Source organism: Macaca nemestrina, chromosome 1 (assembly GCF_043159975.1).
Source record: "Macaca nemestrina isolate mMacNem1 chromosome 1, mMacNem.hap1, whole genome shotgun sequence".
Taxonomy (NCBI): Eukaryota; Metazoa; Chordata; class Mammalia; order Primates; family Cercopithecidae; genus Macaca; species Macaca nemestrina.
The window spans coordinates 158,391,289-158,411,803 of NC_092125.1; the positions used below are offsets into that span (position 1 = coordinate 158,391,289).

The window sequence follows — 20,515 nt, forward strand, 5'->3', positions numbered from 1 at the left end:
CAGCCTGACCAACATGGAGAAACCCCGTCTCTACTAAAGATACAAAATTAGCCGGGTGTGGTGGCACATGCCTGTAATCCCAGCTACTTGGGAGGCTGAGGCAAGAGAATCACTTGAACCGGGAGGCAGAGGTTGTGTTGAGCTGAGATCGTGACATTGCACTCCAGCCTGGGCAACAAGACATTTAAAAGAAAGCATCTTCCATTCAGGCAAACTTGTTCAAGTTCACACTCTACCACTTAATAGAAAGATCACCACTAACATGTCCTTTAATATCCCCAAGCCTCAATAATCATAGGGTAAAATAAGTGTAAAACCTATTCAGTCTATGTATTAGCAGTTTTTGAACACCAAATATGTGTTAGGAGAATGATACACGTGAAAGTAAGTGACAAAGTGCTATATAAAAGTTAGCTAGATTACATGTTATATTATTTTCATACTGGGTCATATGTTCATATTAATGGTTGGGATTGTTTGCAAAACTCTAAATCACCACAGTTCTATAAAGTCAATTATATGCTATTGCCACTTCTGAGTGATGTAATTTTCTAATAGGACAACTGATTCTAGGAGCACCAGACTATACATTTCATATCTAAAGCTCATAATTTAGGAACACTTTATACCAAGAGTCATTTTTATTTTTTAAAAGTTACAAAATAAACACTAAATATTTCATAAAATTCATGCCAAGAGATAATAACGCCTATAGTTTCCACACTATTCCAAAAGGTCATTCAAGAATAATACTGTGAACTTTTTAATAATGCATGGAGGTAACTGGGAAATCATTATTATAAAGCCAACAACCCATGCTCTCCATTTAGTGTGATGGAAACTACATTGTTAATGACCAAGAACCAAATTATTTTTAACAGTCTTTAAGGATTATTTGAACAAAATTACCATAGTATTATTTTTATTATAATAGTGCCACCTGAAGTCACTGGTTTAAATAGTTAACAAGCAGTTAGTTAAACTCTCGCTCTTTCCCTTAATAACCTATCATTAACCACTGAAAACTACTGATTTTCTGTGTTTATTTAAGTAGTATGATATTGTACAGTTCACTGTAACTTGCTCCACTTGTTTCACTTCTAAATGTGCATTTGTGTGAGTATATATGTTTATGTTAAAGGGCCGGTAAAACTGAAACAGGCTGGTAGTTTACTCAGGGGGTAATAAGGACTGAAATAAATAGGTGTGAGAATACAGGGTAAACCTAAGGAGACACAATAATTCACTTAACAGCAGTGTATGAAGAAAAGAGAAAACAGGATAGCTTAAATAGTGAGGGGAGGAAGGTAGCAGATACAAAATAATCTAAGCATCAATGCATTAGGAGTGATAAGATCTTCATCTTATTTCTCAATGACCATATGAAACAGTATTGTGTTTAATCCAGTGTCATATGCTGAAAAGATCATGTAACAGAAGTCATTAGAAGTAATGCAGTCAGATAGCGAACATTTCACAAGCCATGCCCTACTAGAAAATATCAAAGAAATTATTATCCTTGATAATTATATTTTACAAAATTGCATTTTAGAAATCATATTTTCAAATATAATTTGAATTTATAATTTAAAAATACATTTAACTGCAAATAGACATTATATATTCCACAGAAAAAAGAATAAGGAATTACCTGAAGGGTTGCTATGTGGAAAAAATGGTAAAATGGTCATTTCTTCCCCAGAAGTTAGAGGATATAAGTTGCAAACAGGCAGATAAGGAAGAAATTTTTAATATCTTGATAAGAAAATAGAATAAGCCATGTCATGTAAAAGTAAGTACCCATCACTCAGTGTGTTCACCAAAGGCTAGTGAACACATTCTGAAGAAGTATAGGGGATTCCTGAATTAGTGGGGCATTCCCACAGTGTAACACATGATCTTCAAGGTCTCCTTCAATTTTAAAAGTCTAAGAATCTAAACAAAAGGAAGAAATGTCATGATTACAATGTATCAAATCTTTATGGATCAGACGGTAGCAACCAAAGAGAGGAAAATTTGAGGGACTTTAGGCAGGAGTCTAACATGTGCATCGGAAAAACGCCTCAACTTACTTTTAAAAATAAGTAAATAAATAAAAATGTAAAACCAACTGAGAATATGCCAGAATGATCACCAAAAAAGAGTCCGTGGTTATTACCAGTTTTCTTAGAATTAATTCAGTGTGAATCTTATTTCTAGTTTTAACAATCATTTTGAATTTCAACTATTTGTTTTATTTCAGAGCCATTGGATACGTTCCTAGTACATTAGTCTATCCAGCTTTAACTTTCATTTTACTCTCAATCTGTATTTGCTACTGGGTCGTGACAGCAGTGTATCCTTTGGTAACTGGCCTCTTTAAACCTCAGGTTCACATGACTATTCGTGAACCAGGAGTTTGTGTTCAGTGTTTGCTATCCTTGGGAAGATGAGGAATATACTAAGAAATAACTAATTTTTTTCCCCAAACTCAAAAAACGTTTCAATCTACTGATTGAGTTTCCCCTCAAATAGTTCACATTGTAGATTTGTTTTATTTTGTCTCCACATGATATTGCTCCTTAGCAATAAGCCAAGAAAACTCCTATACATTTTACTGTTTTGAAGGGGCCACTCTGTGCAGCTGGCACACATTACATTAATCTAGGCCTGAAAAATAGATGAATATTATTAAAATATTAGGCATTTTTGAAGTTAATTTCTCATGCACTTTTGAGTTGTCTGTATTATTTTCTTGTCCATTTATTTTCAATCTACCAGCAAATAGCTTATCCTTAATGGAGTCTATTCAGTTTCTTGGCGACATCAGGGGTACCCGTGTACAAAGTCATAGCTCCAGAGGGGCATTGTATACATGAAAATCAAACCTGTGACCCAGAGGTAAGTACAAGAAACTCTGTCATTTACTTACTGCAATATAGACTTCGGCTGTAATTCATTTTGTAGGTGTGGTAGGAATTGTCCCGAAGCAGAGATCCTATGCACTGATGGGGACAACTATGTGCTGAAGGGCAGTGTGCGTCAGGTAAGCAGGAGAGTATTGAAAACAGTGGGCGCAATGGAGAGAAAGCACTGTATTTCCTGAGTGTGCCTGTCCTACCATATACCCAAGACCACAGAAAGTAGGTATGGTCAACAACAACACTGATAAATGTGAAATTATAGTGGGTGCAGATTATGAGCATTTGATGAAAATTGGGATACTTTCCAGAGCTCATTAGAGAATTATATAAAGTGACATAACAGCAAATAGAGGAGTAAGAGCAGGAGCTAATGGGAAAAAAACAGGACACACAATTAAGGGGAAGAGGAAAACAAAGGGAGCTGTTATCTTGGAGTGACATTTAATATTATGTCCTTGTGCTCTTTTTTCTGAATGCAGATTTTTAATACAACTGAAATTGCCAAAGCTTGCCCTGGGGCTCTGTGTAACTTTGCTTTCTATGGTGGAAAGAGCTTGTACCATCAATACATCCCTACCTTCCATGTATACAACTTATTTGTCTTTCTCTGGCTTATAAACTTCGTCATTGCATTGGGTCAGTGTGCCCTTGCTGGTGCATTCGCTACTTATTACTGGGCCATGAAAAAACCTGATGACATCCCACGATATCCACTTTTTACTGCATTTGGGCGAGCCATACGGTAAGTTCCAGGTTGAAACTTATACCTATCTTGTCAGTTACATTTGGTGTACTTGTAATTCAGTCTTGGCTCATTAATTCAAGTGGCAAGGTACAAATGAAATCAAAGGTACAAATCAAAATTCATGGATGCCCATTGGTTTTGTCTGGTTTTATAGCCAGTTTTACAATCACTACCCAAGCCAATTTCCTTCTAAATGCTATAGGTTATTAGAAAGAGAAAGAGATAGAGGAGGATACCAAATGCAAGATCAAGGTTTAACTTGGCTCTGTGTCTCCACTGAGCAATACAAACATCCTATTTTATGATGATAGACTATTGGTGTCATTTATGCTGATGAAGGGTAAGACAGATGTATATGGCTTAAAATCCTCTATAGAGACTTTTATATCTAAATAAGAGAGTGCAAAAGGCTCTTTGTTGTTGATCCTTCTGCAGATACCTTTTACTTGTAAAAATTATTGAATTAGCATCCTTTTAAATAATAGTATTAAGTTTTAACTTATTCTCATTTTATTTTTGTGCAGATATCACACAGGATCCCTAGCATTTGGATCTTTAATTATTGCATTAATTCAAATGTTTAAAATTGTCCTAGAATACTTGAACCACCGTCTTAAACGTAAGATTTCAGACATCCTGACTTTTGTGAAGATAATCAATTGGGTCGGGGGTCGGAGGAGACCTGATGATTATGACTTGGACTAGGGTAATAAGGATGAAAGCGCATGTTTGGGACCTGTTCTGTTCTGAAGGAAAACCAGAGAGAGCTTGCTGAAGGAGTGGATGTCAGGGGAGGGGAGGGACAGTGGTGAAAGAAAGAGAGAAAAGGTGTGTGATCCTATTCATTAAGCTGTGGAAGCCAGAAGAAACAAATTTCAAAAAGGAGATTAAGAATTCTGTTTTGAGATGTTATTGTTGAGAAGCATGATGGAGATGTCAGGTTGGCAGCTCCAAGTCTGTAGTTCAGGTTAGGTTAGGCTTAAAATATAAATGTGGGTGTCACAGGCATAAATCTTCATACCTGATATATATTGTTTACAAACACATACACTTTGCTTGGAATGCACCTTAAAATATTTTATTATTAATATCAGAAACAGATTTGAAAAGGCACAAAAAAGCTGGAAGACTCACACTTCCTGATTTTAAAACTTATTATAAATCTACAGCAATCAAAAGAGTGTGGTACTAGCATAAGGACAGACATATAGAGGTAAAATAAAACAGAAATCCCAAAACTAACTCTCACATATAAGACCATTCAAGGAAAAAGGTCAGTCTTTTCAACTAATGGTGCTGGGAAAATGGGATATCCACATGCAAAAGAATGAAGTTCAGCCTTATCTTACATTAATATACAAAAATTAACTAAAAATGGATCAAAGAGCTAAACAAAATCACTAAAACTATAAAACTCTTAGAAGAAAACATAAGTTGAAAGCTTCATGACATTGGATTTGGTGATTATTTCTTAGTACACCAGAAGCATAGGCAACAAAAGAAAAATAAATCGAACTTCATCAAATTTAAAAACATTTATTCAACAAAGAATACTACCAAGAGAGTGAAAAGACAGCCCACATGATGGAAGAAAATATTTTCAAATCATATGCCAGATAAGGGATTCATATCCAGAATATATAAGAACTTCTACAACTCAACAGCAAAATAATCAACCCAGTTCAAAAATGGACAAAGAACTTGAATAGACATTTCTCCAAAAACGATATACAAATGGACAATGAGGACATGAAAAGATGCTTAATATCACTAGTCATTAGGGAAATGCAAATCAAAACCACAATGAGATAGCACTCCATACACATTAGAATGGCTATTATATATATATATATATATATATATAAACAAAGAATAGAAAACAGAAAATAACAAGTGTCGGTAAGAATGTGGAGAAATTGGAACCCTTGTGTATTGCTGGAGGGAATGTCAAATGATGTAGTCACTGTAGAAAACAGTATAGGAGTTTCTAAAAAATTTTAAAATATAATTTTATATGACCGAGAAACCCCATATCTAGATATATATGAAAAGAATTGAAAGAAGGAACTCAAACAGATACTTGCACATCACTGTTCATAACAGCATTATTCGGAATAGGCAGAAGGTATAAACAACCCAAATTCCAATCAACAAATGAATAAACAAAATGTGTTATATACATACAATGAAATATTATTCAACCTGAAAAAGGAATGAAATGATGAACCTTGACAACATCATGCTAAGTGAAATAAGCAAGATACAAAAGGATAAATATTGTATGATTCCTCTTATTTGAAGCACCTAGAAGAAGCAATTTTATACATAAAAAATATATAATAGAGTTTACTAGGGGCTGGGGGACAAGGGGAATGAGAAGTTACTGTTGAAGGGCATAGAATTTCTATTTGAGATTTTAAAGTTCTGGAAATGGATAGCAGTGATGGTTGTACAACATTATGAATGTACTCAATGCCACTGAACTGTAAACTTAAAAATGGTTAAAATGGCAAATTTTATATTATGTATATTTTATAACAATACAAAATTTGAAATCTCATTTTAAATGTTGTATTATCATTTATTTTGATTGATAAGGTTCAGCTGCAAAGCATTAATAGATTTAAATATCTCCTTATCACAGGTACCGAGAACACATTGTCTAAATTCCTACAATGCTGCCTGAGATGCTGCTTCTGGTGTTTGGAAAATGCAATAAAGTTTTTAAACAGAAATGCCTATATTATGGTAGGTAGATTATTTTTTATTTACTAAGCTGCTTCTTTGCAATCCCAAACATCATGTCTACATTGCCGTCTCTAAAGCACTTTTACATCATGCAGTTGAATTTATCACTATGCTGATATAAGGCTTGTTAATCCAATGCCTGATTCAGGGATATGCTTCCCTAGTTGAGATAGTATCTGAACTATACTTTATTGTTACTTTCAATATTTTTTTTGAGAGCAAAAATATTACACACTTTGGAAACTTATAAGTGTGCTGGATAAAAAATGGTTTTATGTGTCTTTGGCATAGTTTAGTGGGAAGAAAGAGTATTTAATCTATGTTTCACTCTGAGAAGAAAATACTTTCTAATTCTGGAATTTACATAATTTTAAAGAAGAGTCTTATCCTTTTTATGAATCTTGTGTTAGAATGTGTGGAGATTGACAATGCTTAACTGACTTTTGTTTCCTATGGCACTATGGAAAGTCCTACATAGGCTTTTTAACATAAGGGATCCAGAAATGTAATTTTTCTAACATTTAGAAAGCTACAGTATAACCTTTTGACATTTGCTTATTATCACAGTAGCACAGGGTCTGGAAAAGTGATAGAAATAGTTATGGAGATTCAAACAGTCATTAATTTACCTCCAATGAGAGTATTATGTTGAGCCTATTCATCAATAAATCAGGTTTAGTGAAAGGCATTGGGTTTCCTTAAGAGTAATTTTTTCATGTAGAGACTACAATATTGAACCTTTTCAGCAATAAACTCTAGCCCAAACATTTTAAAGGCAGAAGCCATTATCTGGAATTTGAGAAAAAGACCTGCCTCTGTTTAAGGCTGTCTAATCCCCCAGAGTTTGAGGGCATACAGCATCGGAAGCACACCTGACTGTCAATGACCCTGAGAGTTGTGTAGAGCTGAGGACACACAGTGTGTCCCACAAATCCACATGTTAGAAAGAAGAGTGGGGACAGCTCTACAAATGACAGGAATTAATTTGGTTACCTTTCTGTCATTGGATTGTCTTTTGATCTTGTTAGAGTATGTTACTGGCTCCAGAATAATATCAGCTGTCTTCCTCAGATTGCAATATATGGCAGAAACTTCTGCAGGTCAGCAAAAGATGCTTTCAATCTGCTGATGAGAAATGTTTTAAAGTAAGTAATCAGGCTGAACATTGTAATTTAACAATTTAATGAACCTTGAGCATTACATCCTTCACATGTTGTTATTTAAAGTGTTGGTAGCATTATTAGATATGAATATTATCTTTTAACCCGATAGATTTAAATATTATCTCTCATACCATCAATTTATTTTCATATCTGAGAATTGTTGCTTCCATCATCCACCTGTGTCTTTAGGTCCATTGGCATTTTTTCATTTTTATTATCCCCTCTGCTCAAGAAATTCCCCCAGATGAACAACATTATCATCTGTCCCCCTCCCAGAATTGGTGGAGCCTGAGTGAACAAAATCAGAGAACAATACAGCATCCTGAGGACGCAGGGTGTCTATAGGCTTCAAATCAGAGACAGAGGCTGACACCACCACTGCAGGGCTCCTGACAGCCCTACAATGCCATCTTCTGTTTACATTAAAAATAAGTCAGAACATCATCCATGAGTTCCACCATCATTTCTTCCAAAACAATTGCCAAATACAGTTTCAGCAAAGACACATCAAAATAAACTCATGAATATTTACTGTCATCAATTTCAAGTAACAAGTATATTTTAAACACAAAAGTATACTTTCTTTTTTTTCTGATATTCAGAGTTGCAGTTACAGATGAAGTTACATACTTTGTATTATTCCTGGGGAAAATTCTAGTTGCTGGAAGTATAGGTAAGTAATCATGATGAAAATAATTTTTAAAAAGTTTAAAAGATGTTTGGAAGAACTGCTTTACTACAAAAAACTATATTCCTTTGCAAATGTATAATATACATGTTCTACCTTTTCAATGTAGGTGTTCTGGCCTTCCTATTCTTCACACAAAGACTGCCAGTGATTGCACAAGGACCAGCATCTTTAAATTACTACTGGGTACCTTTGCTGGTAAGAGTTGGTGTCTGAGTCATTGCAGACTGCTCTAATAAAAATACTATAGACTGGATGACTTAAACAACAGAAATTTATCCCTCACTGTTCTGAAGGCTGGGAAGTCCAAGATCAAGGTGCCAGCCAACTTGATTTCTGGTGAGGGCCCTCTTCCTGGTGAACAGAGAGACACCCTCCTGTATCTTCACATGGTGGCGAGAGAGAGAGAGATTATCTCTTTCATTTATCTTCTTATAAGGACACTAATCCGATCCTCCTGACCTAATCACCTCGTAAAGTTCCCACCTTCAGATAACATTGGGGCTTAGGACTTCGGCAAATGAATTTAGGGGGTACACAGTTCACTCCGTAGCAGCTGGGTATTGCTGATTCTGTGATTTATCAGAGATAGCACAATTTTAAAAAAGGAATAGGAGAAATAATAATGATAGCTAAAATTATTGGTCTTACTTTATGCCAACCCACATCCTACTTTAGAGACTGGGTTCCTTGGAAATAACCTGAGACAGAAGATTGCATGCAGAAGGTATGTCAGGAAGCTGTCTCCTGAGATACATTGGTAAGAAAGTGAGGAGGGCGGGATAGGTAGCAGGAGAAGCTGACCCATGCCGAAGTTACAGCTGAGGCCTCAGAATTGCAGGACATTCTGGCAAAGGGGCTGGACCTTTGTATGCTGCATCAGGCAGTTTTTGATCATGAACTGACCCCTGCATGAGGGTATAACTTTGGGTGAGGCAATTCCCTGCAGGAAGGGCAATTCTTAGTGAGGGAAGCAACCGAGTCATTAACAGCCTAGATTTCCAACAATTGAGGATGGATGAGGCAGTGTAGATCTGGGTGAAGCCCTGCAGTATCTATCATAATATATTAACTCATTTAACCCACATGTCAAAAATACTGTTGTTACTTACATTCTCCCCTCCCCCACTGCCAATTTTATATAGGAGACACAGAGAGGTTAATTCACTTGTTGAGTGCCTGAGCTGTGATTCAAACCCAGGCAGTACATGCTCTTAATGCCTAATGCTTTATTGCCTTGGTGTACAAGATACTAAAACTGAGATATTTTTGCTAGGTACTGGGGGTGGCAGGAAGAAAATGGGCAGGTCATCAATGATAGACTGGATAAAGAAAATGTGTTACATATACACCTTGGAATACTATGCAGTTGTAAGAAAAAATGAGATCATGTTCTTTGCAGCAACATGGATGGAGCTGGAGGCTGTTATCCTAAGCAAACTGATACAGGAAGAGAAAACCAAATACTGCATGTTCTCACTTATAAGTGGTAGCTAAATATTGAGTACACATAGACACAAAGGGGGAAACAACAGATACTGGGGCCTACTTGAGGGTGGAGGGTAGAAGGAGGGAGAAGATTGAAAAACTACCTGTTGGGTACTATGCTTATTACCTGAGTGATGAAATAATCTGTACACCAAACCCCTATGACACACAATTTACTTATATGGCAAACCTGTACATGTACACCTTAACCAAAAGTAAAAGTTAAAAAAAAATTTTAAAAAGAATTCAAAAGAATATTCCAGAAATAAAAACACTGACATCAACTGACTGAAGAGGTACAAAATATCATTGGCAAAATCTCTTTGCTTGATACAAAAATCTGTTCTCTCTTTCTTCTAAAAAGCTGGGCATATGGCCAGAATCCCTGGATCACTGTGTTGAGAAGAGTCGTTCTGTTATCTGGAACACCTATTATAAACTGTTACCCTAGGGAGAAATAAACCTCTCCTTTTTTAAGAAAAAAGAAAGAAAAGGAAGGAAGGAAGGAAGGAAGGAAGGAAGGAAGGAAGGAAGGAAGGAAGGAAGGAAGGAAGGAAGGAAGGAAGGAAGGAAAGAAGGAAGGAAGGAAGGAAGAAAGGAAGGAAGGAGAGAGAGAGAGAGAGAAAGAGAGAGAGAGAGAGAGAGAAAGGAAGGAAGGGAGGGAGGGAGAGAAAGAAGGAAGGAAGGGAGGGAGGGAGGGAGGGGAGGGAGGGAGGCAGGGAAAGAGGGAGAGAAGGAAGGAAGGAAGGAGGGAAGGAAGGAGGGAAGGAAGGAAGGAAGGAAGGAAGGAAGGAAGGAAGGAAGGAAGGAAAAAGAAATGAAAAGGAAATAGTACCCCCCCAAAAAAGGAAAAAAAAGGCAGTTAATGTAATAAAACTTGTTTAAGTCTCAGTACAAAATATGCAGAAGCATTATCATTGAACTTTTTGGTTTCTACATTAAACCCTTTTTCCCATACAGAGTACTTCAAAACTTTCTCATCATGGCTTTCATTTATAGCTGCATTATTCTTCTTCTGGACAAAGTAAATGACATGTTGGTTCTCTTCTTTATCCATTTACAGACGGTCATTTTGGGGTCTTACCTGATTGCACATGGGTTCTTCAGCGTCTATGCAATGTGTGTTGAAACAATTTTCATCTGCTTCTGTGAGTATTTAGTATGTGTGTGTGTTTTCCCCCTTCAGCGGATAACTAAAAGGTGAGATGGTGAAGGCCCAAGTCCTTAGCTGACTTGAGGATCTGCTGTTACCTGGCTGCAACCACAAAACGCGTTTATCTGGAAAGAGGTATTGCTTAGTAGATGTTCTTTAAACCTTAATACCTGAGAAATAAGTCAGATGCAGAGAGACAAATACTTCATGATCTCACTTACATGTAGAATCTAAAAGAGTCAAACTCATAGAAACAGAGTAGAGGGGTGCTGACCAGAGACTGAAGGGTCAGTAAAATAGAGAGATTTTGGTCAAAGGGTACAAACTTTGAGTTATGCAGGATGAATAAATTATGGCACTCACATGTACAGCATGGTGACTATAGTTAATAACACTGTATTGTTAACTTGAAATTTGCTAAGCTCTTAAGTATTCTCACCACACACGCACACAAAGATAACTATGGGAGGTTATAGACATGTTCATTAGCTTGACTGTGGCAATCATTTTACAATATATTCATATATCAAAACATTATACACCTTAAATATTTACAATTGTTATTTGTTAATTATATCTCAATAAAATTGGGGAAAAAAAATTGCACCTCAACAAAGCTTGGGAAAAATACACAATTTAAAAAGAAATCTTAACAGCTAAGAGAATGGAGTTTGCAAAGCACAGAAGAGTCAACTACTGAAATGAACCTCAGTCTTCATGGCATACTGTTAGCATGAAATTATTTTGTTCATTTCTTGATTTTTTAAGTAAATAACAATGATTGGCTTCTGCCATGCTTTATTAACAGAACTGAAGACATAACTGGACTCTGGGAACTAGATATGTGGAATTCTTTACGGAGAGGATTTATAAATTCTGATAAAGCCAAGATGACAAAGTGGTTTCAAGGACATATAGGGCCAATTCAAACTGTGCATCACAATGACAAATGGATAGGATGCAGAGAGGAGTGCCTCTAGGAAACAGTTGGATTAATTTTGATACATAGAGTTAAAATACTTCTTTAGAGCTTTCATCACTGACTTATACATGATGCTTCTATAGTTGCATATGCAACTCCCAAACACAAAATAGGGTTTTCTTTTTTTGGCTAGGCACCGTCACTCATACCTGTAATCTTAGTGCCTTGAGAGGCCAAGACGGGGAGAATTGCTTGAGACCAGTCTGGGCAACATAATGAGACCCTATCTCTACAAAATAAATAAATAAATAAATACATACATACATACATACATACATACATACATACATACATACATACATAAAGTCAGGCATGGTAGCACAAACCTCTAGTCCTAGCTACCCAGGAGGCTAGGTGGGAGGATCACTTGGGCCCAAGAGTTCAAGGCTGCAGTGAGCTATGATTGTGTCACTGTATTCCAGCCTGAGTAACAGCAAGATCCTGGCTCTGAGAAAAAAAAAATGATTTTTTAAATATTAGTACCTCACCTGAAAAGTCCTGGAGAACCTAGTATCTAGCAGAAGCTTAATCTAGCCCTCACCTTCCATGCCATTTCTTTGGCAAACCAACAGAAAGTAGAGTCAGTAAGTAAAAGAGCAGAACTTGTTAGCTGCACAACTACACATCCTGGGAGATTATTTCTTTAGCACATTGCCCTTAAGAGAAACAGAGAACATTTACTCTCTGACAGGCCATTACTGAGCAATCCACTTGTATAAAACTAACAGTTTGCATTTTAGAGTAACCCACAGCACCAACTTCACATTGGGATCAAGAGAGAAGATAACTATAGGGAGATATATTCAAAGAAAACCTCCTAGAAAATAGTTTGGCCTTGTTTTTTGTTTGTTTGTTTCTGAGCTCATTAAAATCAATTCTCAATAACCGGACAAAGAATTCAGGAGAACTTTATGTACTAGTTAGCTCTTCCTCTGGTTGTAATAGGAATTAAAATGTTTAATGTTTTCCTAGTGCTTCAGTGGTTTAAGAAAAGCTATCTATCAACAAAACATCACATGAACAAACAGTTCAGTATGGGATGGAAGAAGGAGCACGAGTAAGGTTATTCGTGCTAAAACACGATGGAGACAGGGCTCTGGAATGCTCAAAGATCTCTCCTTTCATCTCTAACACTAATCATGGGAGCAATACCTGGAAATCACTGTGTGGCCTTCCCCATTCTTGTAGCTGAAAATACTTATCAAAATTTGTCTCAGGAAATGTCTGGAACCTACTAGTTTCCAGTCTTTGCAAGTTTTGGCTAATATGTTGATTTTAAGTTTGGCAGTTGATTTTGAATTTGGACAGTAAGAAATGTTTTCCACCATCTTTATTAATCAATTGCCAACTCCTTGAAAGCCAGGTACATCAGCTTGATTCAGTGTATTGCATGTTGACAGGAATCACTTCCTTACAGAGACTCTTGTCTGTGATAACAAAGAACAAGGAAACTTAAATTGTGTTTCTCTTCCTCCCCTAGCTGTTACGGTGGGCAACATCATACGTTGTAAAATATTCTTCTTAAATGATGCCCTGAGCCAAATTCTGAATGTGTAGATTGATTGATTGATTGATTGATTGATCGATTCCTATTATCTTGGCTGCCAGAAAACCGGTGATTTTTACAATGCCAACCATTTGTAAACACTTCATTTTTAGAAACATGGAATCTTTTTATTATTACAAGGTGCTGAGATGCATGATCCCAGAGTGGGAAAAAAAATAATGGTTGTAGATGATTATTAATATGATCCAGGCCAGACTTCTTACCGGTACCTCAAGAGTAATAACAAGATAGCTATGTTATATATAGCAGTAATCCCTCCTTATCCACGGGGGATACATTCCAAGACCTCCGGACATGCCAGAATTCTCTAATAGTACCAAATTCAATTGCTGTCAATTGGAACATGTTTCCGTGTATGTCTTCCATCCACAAATGTAATGCCTTTTCCATCCTAACTAAGCACTTATCATACACTGTGGCCATAACTTTTGCAGTTTGAGATACAACAACAAAAGTAGCTTAAAATTCTTTTTTCTTCTTCACAATTTCACGTATAGAAGATTTGTTCTGCCGGGCATGGTGGCTCATGCCTGGAATCCCAACACTCTGGGAGGCCGAGGCAGACATATCACTTGAGGTCAGGAGTTCGAGACCAGCCTGACCAACATAGCGAAACCCTGTCTCTACAAATAATACAAAAATTAGCCAGGCATGGTGGTGGGCACCTGTAATCCCAGCTACTGGGGAGGCTGAGGCAACAGCACCACTTGAACCTGAGAGGCAGAGGCTGCAGTGAACCGAGATCACACCACTGCACTCCAGCCTAGGTGACAGAGCGAGACTTTGCCTCAAACAAACAAAAAACCGAAGAAGATTTGTTCTTACATAGATCTTAGCAACCTCAGCATACGTTTATTTCTTATTAACTCGAGAACTTTCACCTTTTCACTTAAAGGAAGTATTTTACAGATTCTCTTTGGCATATCCAAATTGCCAGCAATGCTAATCTTGGAATTTGAGGCCATTATTAACTAAAATAAGGGTTACCTGAACACAAGCACTGTGATCTTGCAACAGATAACTAAGAAGGCTACTAAGTGACTAAGGGAAGGGCATCCTAGACAGTGAGATGATGCTGGATAAAGGGAGGATCCCCTGCCAGGGTGGGATAGAGCTTGACGGTTTGAGGTCTCATTATGCTACTCATAATAGTATACACTTTAAAATTAATAAATTATTTATTTCTGGAATTTTGCATTTCATATTTCTGTACCTTGGGTAACTAAAACCACAGAAAGTGAAATTGTAGACAGCAAAACTGTGGATAAGAGGGGACTATTGTATAGAAATAGGATTAAGGACAAAAAAACAAAATGATCCGCGTCTATCATGTTCCCTCCTTTGCTTTTCATTTTGTATGTGAGGAAGGTCACTGTGAGGGCTAGTAGAAATCTACTAAACCAGTGACCCAACTACTCCCAAGAGTACAGCTACTATCTGCTGTGAACTGTATATATCTGGGGGAGGCTTAATTTCATGCAAATGTATCCTTGTTTCTCAGCATAATTCTGGTGCTTCCCCCCAACTACCCAGCAGGTGGGTGGTCAGTGAACATGTCATCAATTTAATATTAGCCTAAGCAAAGCTGAAAAGTAAATTAACATATTACAAGAGTCTGAATACATTGATATTAGCTTTCAAATATAATCTGAGGAAGACTGCAAAACCTTAGGACAGGGTGCCTTATAGTTAAGTAGAACAAGAACAAAACTAGGTGTCAAGAGGCTGAGTCCCTATCTCATCTTATTTACCTCAGAGCCTTTGACTTCAGCAGAGTTTTTTTCTATCCCTGGGCCTCAGGGTCTTCGTCTGTAATATTAGAGTATGGACTACCATTAGAAGTGACTTGAAAGTCTGAAATTCTGTTATTATTCTACATTTATCACAGAATTAATACACTTTCTATTCAGCCCATCCCGGAAGATTTGGCAATGTATATCTTTCTGAAATGAACAGTTACAGGATTTAAAGATGACATTTTTGAAGGGACATAGAATATCTTAGCCTTTAAAGTATCAAAATACATCTCTTTGGGAGTGGGAGGGATTTAGGAAGTTTCAGTGTTTCCTGGCAGAGGTTGAAGCTTCTTGCCTTGCCCAGCATCAGCAAGTAAACTGCACTAATTTGTCTTATATTTGACTTTCTAACACTGATTTTTCTGATTTTTCCCTGTTCGACCCACCAATTTATAAAAATGTGTATAATTGTTCTGCTGCTGCTGCTTTTGTCTGCTTTGGCTGCTGCCTATACAGGTGAAGATCTGGAAAGAAATGATGGATCTACAGAAAAACCCTACTTCATAACCCCTAACCTGCACGGAATTCTGATCAAGAAGCAACTAGTTCCCCAGAAGCAGAAAGAGTAGAAAAGCTCCAAACAGTGTCACTCACTTTTAAGTAGAAGTTGTGTAAATTAGGTTGATTGTAATTTGGAAATGTCGCTTTTGAGTAATGTGAAATTTCTGTGCTTAATTCTAAAAAGTCAGCACCTGGTGCCACCTGAGGTGTCAGGTATTTGGTGATGTTAGCTGCTGTCTGCTTTATAGACGGTGGTCCCAGCTAAAGATCAAAATGTTAATGTCAAACGTTTTTTAAAATCTGTAGCCAAGAGTGTTTTAATAACTTTTATAACTCAGTGTGCTGTTTCCATTGCAGCACTTTGATAGCCTTTCTTTTTATAAGTGTATATTTGTAAAGGATATTCAGGCAATTTTTGAAAACACTATAAATGTGTAATTAATTAGCCATAAAATATTGATTTATAGTTAACCAGCCTATGGTACTAAATTTGTAAATATGGTGCTATGGTTATATTTATACTGTTCGAGCTGGTGGACAACTCTCTAAACTGTGATTAAACTTGTATTAATGGTTCCCTAGGAAGTATATTTCAGTGAGTCATGTCCATAACAAACATAGATGTTGGTGTTATACAGGTTCTACGGAGAGCATTACTGGGTAAAAAATACTGTGGAACCTTCAGAGCCCATTCTGTTTTAGTGAAATGATGTTTATAGTGAAGTTGAATCTGAGTTCTGGAGTGTCATTTCCAACAACATGAACCTCTGTCCGTGATGAAAACATTCTGAACAAAACTGAAATTGTTACATAACTCATGCCTTTTGTCTTTAACCCAAATTTCTTATTCCCACTATATAGAAAATCAATATGAATTTGTTTCAGAAGAGTGATTATATCTTTTCATGAGCATACCTGTGTTTCTAGATTAAAGAGATTGTGTAGCTTTGTTCTACAAAAGGTTTGATTTTGTCTCACCTTTCAGTGAGGAAAGAGAAAAGTAAGACAATTCAGATTTTACCCTAAGGAAATATACTGTCAGCCCTCCATCATCTAATACCTTCATGAGGGAAATACTGCAGGTTAGGAACTCTCTCCCTGCAGGGCTTAGGAGGAAAATTGTTGCCACCTGCCACCCTTGGCTGCCTGAGGTTTCTGATAGTCATGCGTAAGTTTTGAATGGCAGAACAAAGCATGAATCAGACACACACCTTGCCGAGCCATCCTCTGTGTGCAAATGTGTATGATGCGGTTAACCGTGTAAAAATGCACCCCTAAAAGAGCATTGAATCAATTTGTATTTTCTTGGCTTTTACCGTAAGCTTTGTGTATAAGGATTATTTATGTATTGACAGAAAGGAACATGTTGATCTAACATGTTGATCTGAATATCACCTATATATCCAAGAAAAGAGTCAGAAATGTATTATTGTGTTATAGATTGATCTAAATATGTATTAATTATCTTCAAGTGTAGAAACATAGATTTAAACTGACTCTGTGGCAGATTAATTAATAGCAATAGCCAATGAATAGGGAAGATTTTTAATATGTAATGACTACCAGCTTGTTCTTGGCTTACATTCTTGAGATTATTGTATTCAAAAGTGTCGGCTGGCTTCACATTTTGGCAAAGAGCCTTCTGCATTCTTATTCTCCTTGAAGCATAATGCAGATAATAATGACAACTTATCTTTCTTGATTATTATTATTTTATTATTCAACAAGACAAGGGCCACAACAAAGGACCAGTAGAATAGTGACCTCTACCTGAGAATTTGTTGTAACTATAAATGTCTATGCTCTGCCCAAGAGATTCTGATATACTGTGATTTGATGTAAGCCAAGATGTGAATTATTATAAAGTTCTCTACTTGATTCTGATACACAAAAAAGTTGAAAGATTGGCCAGGTGCGGTGTCTCACGCCTGTAATCCCAGCACTTTGGGAGTCCAAGATGGACAGATCACTTGAGACTAGGAGTTCCAGACCAGCCTAGGCAACATGGTGAACCATCTTTATAAAAAATATAAAAATTAGCCAAGTGTGGTGGCACACACCTGTAGTCTCACCTACTTGGGAGGCTGAAATGTGAGGGTGATTTGAGCCCAAGAGGTCGAGGCTGCAGTGAGCCATGATCACACCACTGCACTCCAGCCTGGGTGACAGAGAAAAACCCTGTTTAAAAAAAAAAAAAGTTGAAAAATCACTTGAATAAAATATAAATCAACACATAAAACTAGTTGCCAATTTATACTATGAGCTAACGTCTAGTCAGAAAAATATTCTCCATTTACTACTTATTTGTGTAATTGAAATGTGTAGAATAAAAATGAGCATTGTTTTTGGGAAGATATTTAGAAGCCATTTTCTTACAAAGCAATTAAACTAAAAACTGTGAAAAACTAGGGCAATGTTCCTCAAAATTTGCAGTGGATGTGTTTGAAATCTAAAATTTCACAATTATTAGTTTTCAAGGCTATACTATCTATATTATTGATGGCAAAACAAAATCAATTTTAAACAAATATAGTAATTTAGAAAGTAAATGGAAAAAAGAAGGTGAAAGTTATTTTCTCAATCTTACAACTGAGAGACACGCAATATTGTCAGAATCTGACCTGTTACACAGAATGAAATAATATATACTGACATAATCACAAGGGCTGATTGTTTTCTCATAACTATGTTTACAATAATGTTGATGCCAAACCATGCTGTTTAAAAAACAAAAACAAACAAAAAGAGGATTTTGAACTGCTGTAAAGCGAGTATACAGCAGATGGCGATGTTACTTCTCTTACAGTTCTGCTTTGATATTTACTCTGTACCATTCTTCCTCCTAGTGGAAGATTTAGAAAGAAATGATGGTTCTACTGCAAGACCTTATTACGTGAGTCAACCTCTGCTGAAGATTTTCCAGGAGGAAAATCTACAAACTAAGCAGCAGTAGAAGAGCAAACTGGTCGTCCTACAGCTGTGTGTTACCTTTTCTCCATCTGCTGTGTCCGTGCAACATTTGTTTCATAAGTGCTTTGTGTTTAGCAACACTGTATTTACGACCTTGTTGGCTTGCATTTGCATGTTTTATACCAAAGCTTATACTGTAATATGTGAAGCCATCAGAAATCGCAAGGGAATTGTTAATAACATAAAACATTTTTATACTAAGATCATTTGTTTTGTAATTCATTTTTAAAGAGTGGCTTGGATGTTTTGAAAATAATACTGAATATGTTAATATTCTTTTAAATCTTAGATTGAAAAATGATACATTATTTAAATTGATAGCTCCTAATATATTTTTAAAATTAAAACTAAAAGACTTCTTCTGCAGGGAAAATTGGTCAGCAAAGTGAAATTAAAAAGTTTAAAGCTTTTCCCACTCTTGTTGGACAGTAAATCAGTGAAAGGACTGCCCCACTTCAGAGTTTGCTCTCTTTAAGTATAGAATGTTTCCTCTTAAACAAATTGCCAATCATCCAGCCTTTACTACTTCGCCCTCTGACAAAGTGCCTTACTGGCTATTTAATATTACCCAGCTTTTATGGGCAAGTTTACAAACATTGTTTTTAAAAAAATTAAAACCTGCAATGTTTCGTGATTAAAACAAGTCTTCTTGCATTTGTTTCACTCTTAGCTCACTGATTGGAAAACATTTGTCATTTTGCTCTGTTTGATATCCTCACTATTATGGAATACATTGTGCAGCTAAACAATTTCCCTTGCGCCTAGTGGACATTCCTGAATGTGTACTACACGCAAGAAGAAACAAACCCCGAAAGAACACTTGTTGGATTTCCTTCTTTCTTTCTTTTATCTTTTTTTTTTACTAAAAGAGAAGTTTTAAAATGAAATGTTTTCTATAGTAGATCTTTGAAAATACAGTAGGTATAATACTGCATTTCTCAGTGTTTTACAAAGATCAGAAAGGGAATCTTCTAGGAATTACAAAGGGAAACTTTACTCCTCGAGAGGGTGCTCACAGATGTCATGTACTGAATAGCTCCCTTTTAAATGATCATTTATTTTCATCAAAGCCTATTCTATATATGCCATTTCATTTTCTAACTTTTGGTATGAAAAAATCAGTTTACTTATAATAGGTTAGTTGTATTGTGCTACTAGAAACAGGAACATAATTTTCAATTCAGTTTTAAATAATTTTACCAGTACTACTAACTTTTAAGGAAATTCATTTGGTTACTCCGTGTTACAGAAAGAGTTCATAAAAGTATTCACCCTAAGAGAATGTCAATCATATAATGATAATTTGTGAAAGCTTTGAGAGTCAATCATCAGTAAGTTACTATCAGTTTATAAAATATTATCACATTTGTTTAAATGTGACTTTAGATACTTTTATGCCAAAAATAAACCCACATGAGCACATGACAGTCTGAGCTCTATAATCAGTGTGCTTCTGCTGTGCAGAAATGTTAGAAATGTATTGTCTAAATATCTTTGATAATTAAAATGTTTAATATTTAATGAAATTTGTTGTTACTTATTGTTTTAAAACTATTTGTTTTTTCTTTTAATAAAGATTTAAATAAGAAATATCTGTCTGTCTTTTGATTTAAGCTAGAAAAAGAGAAAAGCTTTTGCTTTCAAAACCCACTATACTATGACAGTATCTTCTCTGTACCAAATGTCTAGGTGGGTTTTTTATTTTAATCTAGATTTATATTTTTAAAATTTCCACTTTTCTCCAGCTGTGCATTGACAAATCAAGTAACGGAAACTGATAACTTATACAAAGGAAATAAGTCAAAGCTAAA

The 20,515-nt window shown here is 36.1% G+C and overlaps 1 protein-coding gene across 11 annotated transcripts in view; it reads left to right on the forward strand.

Annotated features, from left to right (window-relative positions):
• The window catches only part of LOC105482661 (solute carrier family 44 member 5), a 531,652-nt gene extending 511,356 nt beyond the window's left edge, over positions 1–20,296 (forward strand). For 9 of the 11 annotated variants that reach the window (XM_071091064.1, XM_024793098.2, XM_071091035.1 and 6 more), the window contains 10 exons: positions 2,243–2,335; positions 2,793–2,880; positions 3,383–3,645; positions 4,173–4,267; positions 6,293–6,396; positions 7,468–7,541; positions 8,162–8,232; positions 8,357–8,445; positions 10,799–10,883; positions 15,690–20,296. In XM_071091064.1, the coding sequence (XP_070947165.1) occupies positions 2,243–2,335; positions 2,793–2,880; positions 3,383–3,645; positions 4,173–4,267; positions 6,293–6,396; positions 7,468–7,541; positions 8,162–8,232; positions 8,357–8,445; positions 10,799–10,883; positions 15,690–15,802 (1,075 nt within the window). In that variant the 3' untranslated portion in view covers positions 15,803–20,296. The remainder of the gene's footprint in view (positions 1–2,242; positions 2,336–2,792; positions 2,881–3,382; positions 3,646–4,172; positions 4,268–6,292; positions 6,397–7,467; positions 7,542–8,161; positions 8,233–8,356; positions 8,446–10,798; positions 10,884–15,689) is intronic. The other 2 variants (XM_071091024.1, XM_011742877.2) reach the window with 1 other exon arrangement.
• The last annotated feature ends 219 nt before the right edge of the window (positions 20,297–20,515 follow it).